The sequence below is a fragment of the Physeter macrocephalus genome, chromosome 11 (assembly GCF_002837175.3).
Source record: "Physeter macrocephalus isolate SW-GA chromosome 11, ASM283717v5, whole genome shotgun sequence".
Lineage (NCBI taxonomy): Eukaryota > Metazoa > Chordata > Mammalia > Artiodactyla > Physeteridae > Physeter > Physeter macrocephalus.
In genome coordinates this window covers 39,846,502-39,858,311 of record NC_041224.1, presented here as the reverse complement: position 1 = coordinate 39,858,311, position 11,810 = coordinate 39,846,502, and the positions used below count along the sequence as shown (strand labels likewise).

Below are 11,810 nucleotides of genomic sequence, written 5' to 3'. Positions count from 1 at the left end.
GCGGAGCGGCTGGGCCCGTGAGCCATGGCTGCTGAGCCTGCGCGTCCGGAGCCTGTGCTCCGCAACGGGAGAGGCCACAACAGTGAGAGGCCCGCGCGCCGCAAAAAAAAAAAAAAAAAAGGTAAAGTGACCAACAAGGACCTACTGTATAGCACAGGGAACTCTGCTCAATATTACGTAACAACTTAAATGGGAAAAGAATTTGAAAAAGAATAGACACATGCATACGTATAACTGAATCACTTTGCTGTACACCTGAAACTATCAATATCACAACACTGTTAATCAACTATACTCCAATATAAAATGAAAAGTTAAAGTGAATTGTCCAGGATCACACAACTGGGAAAGCTGGACTCAAGCCCAAGCAGTCAGACTAATGAGCCCACACCGCCAGACCCTGTGCCATACTGCCCACCCTGGCTCCCGGAAGTACAAATGCTGCTGTGACTTCCTTCCTCCCAGGAAGGAGACAATGAGATAGAGCTGTGAAAACATTTTTTTAAACCAAATTATGGTGCACATGTGAATCACAGAGAGACGAAAAGGTGGAGCTTATCCTTGACCCCTTGCCAGTTTCCTGTCCTATGCCTGTTCATCTAGCTTCCCCGGGTCTCCAGCCTCCTGTCACTGGACAGGCGCCCAAAACGCAGCTCCAGACACACTCTCCTGTGCACGGTGGCCCACGCATAAGCACTCGGTGCCTCCTCCCCTCCACATCTTTGCTCACACAGTTCCTTCCACCTAGGATTCTCTTCCCCCCACCTCTGCTTTGTCAGATCCTGCGTCCTTCTGGCAACATCTCACCTTTTCCTGATCATTATTGCAGCCCTGAGTATTTCCCATATTAGAACAGGCCCCCTCCTTTCCCTGGGGCAGGGCAGGGCAGAACTTGCAGTTAAACTTGCTGCCTCTGGCCCCCCTCCATCCTTCCATCAACAAATCCCGTTGGCTTTGCCTTGAAAATAAAGGCCTACCCTGAGCATCCTCAGTGCCTTTCCCACGACCCTTTCAGTCCAGCCACATCACTTCTGGCCTCGGTTATTGTCGTAGCTCTGCTAACTGGCCTCCCTAAGCTCAGTTCTCTGCTCAGCAGCCAGAGTGCTCCTTAAAAGGATCGGGTCACTACCCTGCTCCGTCTTCCAAGGCCTCCCCATCCTTCTGAGAGTAAAACTCCACGTAGGGTGCCTGGCTGCCACCCCGACTCCATCCTCCCCTGCTCTCCCCTTCCCTGAACAGCCCGTGCACCCTCTTCTCCTCCAGCATTCCACAAGTACACTCTTCTCTTCCTGTCTTCGCACATGCTGTTCCCTCCGCCTGAAACACTCTTGCCCCCGATGTTCATATGACTCCCTTCTCTGCTTCATTCGTTCAGGTCATGGCTCCAATGTCACTTCTTCAGAGAAGCCTTCGTGATCACCTTGTCAAAAAGGGCGGCGACCCCTCCTCATCACTCTCTATCCCTTTATCCTGCTTAGTATTTCTTCAGAGCCCTTCACTCTTTAATATTATAGCATATGCTAAGTTGTTAACATCTGTGTCCTCCCACAAGAATACAAGCTGCCCGAGGGCAGGGACTGAGTCTGGCTAACTCCCTAGAACACTGCCTGACACGGGTTGGTACTCTGTAAACATTGACTAAATGTACTGATACCCACCCCTAGAGATGTGCCGCCTCCTTTTGAGCCTCCTACAGCCCTGTTGGAGTGTATTTTTTTTCCTCCACTTGAGACGAGTTCCTTGAAGGCAGGGGCTGGAGCCCTACTATGCCTGGCACGTAACAGGGGCTCAGGAAACGCTTGTTCAGTTAAATAGAAGCAAGTGAAAAGTTCATTCTGGAGTCCGCTGGAATCTCCAGATGATTTTTAAATTTCATGTACGTGAACTCTAACCTGGATAAATTGGTACTGTCGTTAATAAACTTGACTCTCATTTGGTGGATTGTATACTGGTCACATCATTGGTGGCAAACCAGGAGGCTGGCCAGGCTCCCCCAAACCCACTGAGCTGCTGTTCCCTCCTTCTACCCTATCGGGTGAGTTCAGGTCACATCAACAGAAGCCACCTTGTGGGTGATGGAGCAACCTAGGCTGGGTGGGTCCCTTGAGGTAGCTGCTTGTGTCTGGAGATTACTGGGCCTGACCTGCTAACCTGTTATATGATGTTACATGATGGTGTTTACTATTCATGTGTTAAGCAATGATTTTCTTCCTCAAGGAAGGATGCAAAAGCACTGCATCTCCTCCAAAGGTACCGGAACACCTTCCCTATTTGCTGTTGACAGTCACGTGACTGTGCCCAGTGGGTCTTGGCAGTAAGGTGTGGGAGAAGCCCCTCGGGGCTGGCCCATCCCTGAGTGAGCCGCACTGGCTCCAAGGTTCAGGGCTGTTTGGACCCTTGAGAAATCCTGCCTTTGATGGAAGGCTGAGGGCATAGGACTTATAGAGACTAATTCGAGAGTGAAATTCTTTAATCAGCCTCTATCTCACAGTACCCTGCAATTTCCACCTTGCTATAATAACAAAAATTGACATACGGTCTCACAGAAGAGAAAACATTCTGAATTTTGGCAAGTCTCCAAACCCTACTTAGTTTTCCCTCTCCCCCTTCCCTTACGGCTCTGCCTGCCAGCCCTCACTCACACCTGTGTTGGAACTGGCAAGGGGCACCTGGGGAACGTTCTCGGTCAGCATTCAAGGGCAAACTCACTCAGGCTGTACTCCTTGCCCTGCTCGACCTTCTGGCTCCTTCTCAGTCCGGGCCCTACAAGTCAGCTTCTAGCAAGTTCTCGACTGGATTTGATATGAGCTCCCTGTGGTGTTCTGGATACTGTCTGTCTGGAGATGAGCCCTTTCCAGTGTATTACACCTGGCATTTTCCAGCAGGGACCCAGGCTCAGTTTACCTGGGGGCTGACACAGTATCTCAAAGAATGTCTCAAGCCGGAAGGTCAGCTGAGCCTGATTCACTGCCGTGCTCCTTGTCATCATTCCAGTGGGCCCTGCCTCAACTTATTCCCTGCTCTTGTTCAGCATGAGAACTCTGTGCCTTCCTGACTTTGGAATAAAAAGAAGCGAAGACTTTCATCCACAGCACCGGAAGGCAACCGCAGGCTCCTCCAGCCCCACAAATCCTGGGCGTACCTTCATGAAGAACATCCTCCTACAGTTCTGGCCTCCATCACTCCCAGCTTCCTGCAGTTGAGCGGCCTTGGAGGGCAGCATGAGATCAGGAACGCTGCCGGGCCCGGCCTCTGACGTGTCTGCCAGCTGCACAGATGAAAGGAAAAGTCCCTCCTTGCCCTGGCCCAGGGAAATCTCAAAAGGATCAGGATATCTCTCATCGGGGCTTGAGCCATCGTCAGTGGTCTTGGCATTACACAGGATCAGGGACCGGGAGATGGACCAGAATTTTGTGGATTTTCTGCTCTTTCCAGAATGGCTGTGAGGCTCCATCCTGAGGGAGGAAGTAAAGCTGCCCTTCTTCCTTTCCAGGTCTCTGGCCCTTGGTGGACGGGTGGTGACCAGACTGGGTTTAGCCATCACTTCATGGGTCCCTGGAGGAAAGAGAAAATGGGAAGAGGCAATGTGACTTGATGTGGACAAGTGGAGAGAGACCTGAGTCCTGGAACTGAGCCGCGAGTGCCGGGTGCAGTGTCCGTGAGACAGGACAGATGGAGAGATCATCCTTCAGTATCACTGGCCCTTCCAGGGTGCCGGCCACACGGGGTTTAGTGAGCCCAAGTGTTTACCATGCCCTCCACTCCCAGGATCACGGAGGCCAGAGCTTCTCTCATCCAAACCCTCCTTCTGCACGCAGGGACACCAAGGCACAGAATAGGAGGCTCAAATGCAAAGCCACAAAGAGCATTTGCAGGAGAGGCAGTGATCAGATCCCAGGAAGAATTTTAGAGATCACAGAGACCTGTGCTCTGTGAGATTTTTAAATGTAAAAGCTGTTCTTCAGTCAAAAGTGTACAGGGGGCTTCCCTGGTGGCGCAGTGGTTGAGAATCCGCCTGCCGATGCAGGGGACACGGGTTCGTGCCCCGGTCCGGGAGGATCCCACGTGCCGCGGAGCGGCTGGGCCCGTGAGCCGTGGCCGCTGAGCCTGCGCGTCCGGAGCCTGTGCTCCGTAACGGGAGAGGCCACACAGTGAGAGGCCCGCGTACTGCAAAAAAAAAAAAAAAGTGTACAGGGAACTCCAGACTCCAGAGCAGGTCAGGGCAAAGAGGAAGACTAAGCTGCACCTGCCAGTCCCTTTTTGCTACCCCTGGTAACGTCTGTATCTTCTCCACAGAAACCTGAGAATTCACAGAGCCCAGGCTGAAGACCACTGATGTCTATGCGTTCAATTCTCAGATGAAGAGCCTACACACTAGGAAGGGGGGGAGTCTCACCAAATGCTGACCCATCAGTGTTGTTTTGAGTGTAACACAAGGTGAATCAGGGACAGTTCGTGCCAAAGGGCTTAACACACAACAGGTGTCTGGCAAACCTGTGTGTCCTTCCCTGGGAGCAAGGTCATACCTGGCCGGTATCGCAGCCAGGCCGAGGGTCTTTGGCTCTGTCACCTGTTGCCATGGGATCAAACTCTCACAGGCTGATGGATCAAAGACTGGCTTCACCCATCAGGTCAACGGCATCACTTTCAGCCCAGCCCAGCTCAGCTCCGCTTCACCTTGAGGGGCCTGCCACGGATTCAGTCTCCGTGAGGCAGGTGGTGAAAGGGGCCCTGATGCTGCATCCAAAGAAGTTCTGACTCAGGCCCAAGCCACAAAACAAGCCTGTTGCCAGAATAACAAATTGTGGGATGCTCTTGGCCCACGGGTACTGCTGTTTGCTCACAACTAGTATTGAATAAGAAAAAGCAGAGGCCTTCCAGCATTTCATGAAGTAGGAGCCCTTTCACATTATATAATCCCCCCAAAGAGAACTTCTTTTTAAAAGAAGACAGTGTTTTTCAATACCCAGTTGCAACATTTTATTGTTTTCTGTATTAGCCTTTGAATTTTATCAATTTATCCCCCAATCACCTATAGCAGCCAATAGCAATGAATTAAAATGAATGAATGGATAAATATTTGAGAGCCTACTCTATACATCAGGCACTCTTCTTGATGCTTTAGTATAAATTAACTCAATGTTGGTCCATTTCATCAAGCACCCACTGGCCAATATCCCAAAGTCCTGTACTCTGTGTCCTTCCATCTCGAACACACTAAGTCCGCTACATACAAACCTTCAAGTAGCGAACTTTCAAAGATGCGAACATGTGTTCGCCTGTCCAATCACATAAGCGAGTTCATGTGCCTGGCATACACTGTCACATGCGTGCATCCTCTACAAGTGGTTGTGCTTTTGTGTACTTTACTGTACAGTACTGTATATGGTACAGTATTTTTATCTCAAGCCCAGGATGTCCGGAAGCAAGCGTAAAAGCAGTGGTAATGTAGCTGGTAGTACTGTACTTTTCAAGGTACTGTACTGCAAGATTAAAACTGTTTATTTTTGTTTTTGTTTGTTTTTTATGTATTATTTGTGGGAAAAGTATGATAAACCTATTACAGTACAGTACTATATAGGCGATTGTGTTAGTTGGGTACCTAAGCTAACTTTGTTGGACTTAAAGAACAAATTGGACTTACGACCACGTTCTCAGAACGGAACTCATTTGTTTGTAGGGCACTTACTGTAATAGCAAAACCCCAAGCACAGATGAATCCAATCCTCCACTAAGTTCCATGGCTGCTTGCAGGTTTCTGAGCCCTGCAGGGGACACTCCCACTCCTGAGCAGATTGGCGCCATGAAACATTCTGGCCAACAACTGTACTGTGTTTCCATGGTTAGGTTGATCATCCATTCTCAATAATGACTATTTCAAGACTTCACTGTCTTCAAAACTAGATTTACCTCTCTCCTCATCATAAACAGGTAATGTCACCTCCTGCTTCATAGAAACACAGAAGTTTTCAGATAGCAATCCCACCCCAATTTCCACCATCGAATATACAAATCCATTTGCCATCCATCCATACCTGTCCATACCCTTCGTAGTGAAACGTTTGCCCTCCTATTGAGGTCAACCCACCCATCCGTTCTCGGGATCCCACTCAGCTTCTTTAGACTTAACAACAATAAGAATGATAATTGCTAACACGTATTTAGTGCTTATGATGTACTGTTCTAATTGCTTTACCATTTAGTTCTCACAAAATCCACTGTACGTTCCATCAATATCCTCATTTTACAAAAAAAGATAACTGAGGCACAGAGAGGTTAGGCCACTTCCCCACGATCACACAGCTAGAACGCAGTGAAAGCAGGAATTCAAACAGGCAGTCTGACTCTGGAGCCTGCATCTTTACCACGGCTCCACACCGCCATTTATTAGCATCTTTCTGTCACCTCATTCTCTCCCTCTGTTCTGGGTTTTATCATCAGCGTGTAAACATACTCAAATTGTCTGTCTTTTAAAAACTATGTGTTGAATCCCTATCTTCCTCTTGTTACCTGCCTCTCTTTTATCTCCTTCATATCTTTTTCTTCCTTTTTCTTTATTATGATAAGAACACTTAACATGAGATCTACCATCTTAACAGATTTTTAAGTGTACAGCCCAATGCTGTTATCAACAGGCAAAATGTTGACAATGGATCATTCTTCTGTCCTTCCTATCTTCTTGAACAAACGTTTTACACTCTGTACTTTCTACTCTCAGGCTCACCTCCTCTTTGAGCCACAGCCAACAGAGTCTGCTTCCTTCCCTGAAAACCACTGAAACTCTTTTTTTTTTTTTTAATCAGTTCTGCCTTTTACCAAAGTCATGAACCCAAGTCCAGAGGGCATGGTCTGCTTGCTCGAAACCTGCTTCATTTCTACAGGATTCGTTAACCTGAATATCAATGCTCAGATCTATTGGCTGAAGAATACAGAGAATTCAAGCTTTTAGAGTAGTTCTTTTTTAAATTTTGTTCGTTCTTCTCATCACTAGTCTTTACTTCCAGATGTCATCTTTCAAATCCAAATTGTAAATGTTCTCCTTCCTGCCACCATTCCCCAGCACTGGCGTTCCTTTGCATTCTGCCAGTTCAACATCCCAGAACTTGTAGCTCTCAACACCAGCACCACTGTAGGGATTAATATATCCAAACTTCTTTGCATTTTGTTCAGCTTCATGAGGATTCCCCATCGTTCACCTGGGGCTCATGGAGAAGGAAGTGTGTGTGTGTGTGTGTGTGTGTGTGTGTGTGTGTGTGTGTGTGTGTGTGTTGGTCACAGCCAGCACTGGTCCATTAGGTATTTGAAATATTGAAAGACAATCAAAGTTTAAAATCCTTCTGGACTTTTGCTGGTGCTGTACAGAGGGGATATAAATCCAGAGTTGCCAATGCCACCACATGGACAGGGCTGCCCGAGAGCGAAGCCAACACAGAAGGTACAGAACCCACAGGGGAAGAAAAAGAGAGAAAGGAAGGAGGACAGAGAGAAAGAGTGAGAAGGACGAGCCTAGATAATGCCATATGAACACCTAGATTCAGCCATGCCTGAAGCCACACTATCTATTCACTTAGACAAATGAGTAAAACTTCTTTTTTGCTTAAAAAAATCCTGCTGTCACAGTTGTTCTTCTCTCTGATGCCACTGGCATAAGTTACAGAAAACAGTGACATTCAAGGGCGAAGGGGCTTTTTGAAACTGTCTTTTATCCCATCCCAAGCCTCGGAGAGGTGCCAGTCACCCCCAGTCAAGGCCCAAATTCTTTTCCCCTTCAGTTCCTGGCTCTGGTATAAAGGCCTGTTGCGTTCTTTTTTCACCAAGCATTGCTACCGTCTGCATGGATTCTTAGACTGCAAACCCAATTCCCTTTCTCCCCCATGTCCTCTCCTAACCCACAATAGCTGTCCCAGCAAAGGCGAGCTCACTCCCTGGGCATTTTCCAGGGCACAAACCTTTGGGGGCCTTCAGGACCAGGTACAAGGCTGTGCGCTTCACTCAGTGGTGGCAAAGTTGGCTGCATGTCAGATTTAGGAAAGCAGAGGGATAATATTCCTTGGTGGAAACTGGGCTCATCCCAGGGGACCATTGCAGGAGTGTCTGATGAGGACTGTCAGTTTTTTAAAGTAAGCTCTTCCAGAGAGAACTGCAACTTCTGCGGCCTTGGCTGTCGTGTGGGATGGCAGAAGCCGTGGGATGGGCAAGGCACAGGGGATGAGGGGTTAACCCTTCGGTCCAGAGCAAAGAGGGTTTTCAAAATGAGCCTTGTTATTATGGAAAATGTAAAAAAGAAAGGGAACGATTGCAAAAGGATTGTAGAGGAGAAGCCAGGATTGGACTTCTGTGGGAGACTGTGTTGCCTCTAGGCCTGGCATAGAGAGAGAGAGAGGAGAGAGAGAGAGAGAGAGAGACAATAATTGAAAACACAGCACCGTGTTCAGCTTAGCTTTGGTAATTGCTCTCAGGACATTGGAACCACCTCTTGCTCCCTAATGGAACCAAATGTCAGCAGAGCGGGGGTGGGGTGGGGGGGCAAGCCTGTGCCATTCCCTGATTCCAGCTATCTTCAAAAGGTCGGAGCTAATGAGCTCTCTCTGATTTTACCCTGGGCTTCAGGAGCATTTGCCAAACTCTTGTCAGATGTGCTCTGCCCCCCGTGGGTCCTCCATGAGACTGTCTTGTGGGTCTCTTCCAGAGGCTTCCCAAGCACACACAGCTGAGGTTTCCAACATGGCTAAGCTGAAAGGACCAGCTGCTTCCCCTTCCCAGCAGAAAAATCCAAAGGATCCACTTCACCCAGGAACCAGCTCCTTGGGAGGGGCCTTTCCCCCACAAAACCATGATAGCATTCTCTTTAGTTAGAGCTTCCACAGAATGCTCGGGCCAGAAGGGGTCTCCCCATCACACATATGAGGAGATTGTGTGGCCAGAAGGGATATGAACCAATTCACCATTATAGTTCCCAATGTATGTTCAGACCCACCTTGGCTTAGCTGTCATCTGTATAGAAAATGCAGAGACAAAAGCATAAAGCTGAAGTGCAAAGAAATGGATGGTTCTTCCTTTCAGGGGGCTTGAAAAACTTCCAGACTGCGGGAGGGGGAGCAGGATGAGTGAAGTCCTTCCTTCTCTCCTTCTTTCTTTTCTTCTTTCCTTCCTTCCTTTTCATTTGTTCACTCGGAAAGCACTTGTTGAGAAAAACTGTTATGTGCCTGTTATCTGTTGGGCAAAGCTAACCCACTGGAGGAAAGGTACTTCCATCTGGTTAGAATACACTCACTTCACTGGAGAACTCTGAGACGGTAAATAACCATATGGAGAATGGGGAACTAGTTGATAAAATGTGTTTCAAATTTTTGAATTCTCCAACAGTGCTCTATATCAAAGGCAATTTTTAAAGTTTGGTCACTCTTGCCCAGGGGGTATTTTTTGTCTTCAGCTAAAGAGTGACTCAGAGATAAGAAATGAAAGGAGGAAATTTATGGCTCCTTTTCTTTCTAAAAAAATATCTTTAATAGGATTCCATGGGACATGCGGCTGGGACTGGTGGTGTGTATGTCTGTATACATTGGTCACAGGACAAGACAAATGGCACAGCACCTCATAGCCTCTTTCTCAACTGGTAAAGTGAGAAGGTGGTGTTGAAGTTAGCTTTATACCCTTGGTCTTTCTTCCTCTGCACTGACCATATCTCACTATTTTTATGTCTGCAGACATTTGACAGGGCTTAGCACAGAGTAGGGGCAATTGCATGTCCAGTGAAGGAAGGAAGGAAGGAAGGAAGGAAGGAAGGAAGGAAGGAAGGAAGGAAGGAAGGAAGGAAGGAAGGAAGGAAGGAAGGAAGGAAGGAAGGAAGGAAGGAAGGAAGGAAGGAAGGAAGGAAGGAAGGAAGGAAGGAAGGAAGGAAGGAAGGAAGGAAGGAAGGTGGATGAACATCTCAAAAGTTCCTTTGCCTTCAGTTGACCTTTCCCACACCAATATAAGGTGAAATGATCCCAGGTGTGATGGCTAATTTTATGTGCCAACTCCACTGGGCTAAGGGTTTTCAGTATTTCTGGCTGTGTCTGTCAGGGTTTTCCAGGAGAGATTAGCATTTGAACCGGTAGACTGAGTAAAGAAGATCTCCCCTCATCGAAGTGGGTGGGCATCATCCAGTCTTTTGAGGGTCTGACCAGAAGAAGAAGATGCAGGGAGAGCAAAATCACTCTCTCTGCTGGAACTGGGACAGCCATCTTCTGCTCTTGGATATCGGTGGTCCAAGTTCTTGGGCCTTTGGACTCGGACCAGGACTTACACCACTGGCTCCCTTTGTTCTCAGGCCTTTGGGTTTGGACTGGACTACACCACCCACTTTCCTGGGCCCCCAACTTGCAGACAGCAGATCTTAGGACTTCTCAGCCTACATATGCTCATGAGCCGATCCCTCATAATAAATCTCCTTCCTTATAGCTATCTGTTATCTATCTATCCATCCATGTATCTATCTACCTCCTATTGGTCTGCTTCTCGGCAGAACTATGACTAAACACCAGGGAAAACATCCCCTCTAGTACCACAGAAGGAAGGATTCCAGGTAACCGACTGGCGTCAGAGTGATAAGGAGTCGTAGTGGGTTGCAGCTGAGCGTAGATGACAAGTCAGAGCCATTGGAAAGACATTCTGGAATCTGCTCCTCGGGAAAATCCTAAAGGCATGTGTAAGATCCTAAGAGGAGGCCCTCACAGGGGCCTGGGCACTTTCAGCATCCTGGAAGGTGATCAAATCCATCAACGTGCAGGCACGAGTCAGATCACCAGGATGCCCCCCAAAAACCCAGGCCTCTGAGACAAAGGATGAAGATGGACAGGACTCTTCCCCCTCAGCATGTATTCCCTCCAAGATGGAAAAGGCCGAAAATATAATTAACCTCCAAAAGAACCTAGACAAATTCAAGAAAGGCACATCCACCCACCACTGTTCTGGAGGGACTGGCTAAGGCAGATTCTTCATTAAATCCCAGTACTTGGAAGAGGGCTTCACATATAGGAGACACTCAATAAATGTTGTTGCCTACAGATGGTCAACAGGCACATGAAAAGATGCTCAACATTGCTAATTATTAGAGAAATGCAAATCAAAACTACAATGAGGTACCACATCACACTGGTGAGAATGGCCATCATTAAAAAGTCTACAATGGGCTTCCCTGGTGGCGCAGTGGTTGGGGGTCCGCCTGCCGATGCAGGGGACGCGGGTTCGTGCCCCGGTCCGGGAGGATCCCACATGACGCGGAGCGGCTGGGCCCGTGAGCCGTGGCCGCTGAGCCTGCGCGCGTCCGGAGCCTGTGCTCCGCGACGGGAGAGGCCACGACAGTGAGAGGCCCGTGTACAGCAAAAAAAAAAAAAAAAAAAGTCTACAAATAACAAGTGCTGGAGAGGGTGTGGAGAAAAGGTTACCCTACTAAACTGTTGGTGGGAATGTAAGTTGGTGCAGCCACTATGGAAAACAATATGGAGGTATGTCAGAAAACTAAAAATAGAATTACCATATGATCCAGCAATCCCACTCCTGGGAATATACCAGGACAAAACTATAATTCAAAAAGATACATGCACCCCTATGTTCATAGCAGCACTGTTCACAATAGCCAAAACATGTAAACAACCTAAATGTCCATCGACAGATGAATGGATAAAGAAGATGTGGTACATATATACAGTGGAATATTACTCAGCCATAAAAAAGAATGAAGTAATGCCATTTGCAGCAACATGGATGCAACTAGAGATTATCATACTAAGTGAAGTAAGTCAGAAGGAGAAAGACAAATATCATAT

General features: G+C 47.8%; 1 protein-coding gene across 3 annotated transcripts in view; it reads right to left on the bottom strand.

The window, feature by feature from the left end:
* The window catches only part of IL16 (interleukin 16), a 112,367-nt gene that overhangs the window by 74,854 nt on the left and 25,703 nt on the right, over positions 1-11,810 (bottom strand). For all 3 annotated transcript variants that reach the window (XM_028495027.2, XM_007115195.4, XM_055087893.1), the window contains exon 2: positions 3,143-3,555. In XM_028495027.2, coding sequence (XP_028350828.1) covers positions 3,143-3,555 — 413 coding nt within the window. The remainder of the gene's footprint in view (positions 1-3,142; positions 3,556-11,810) is intronic.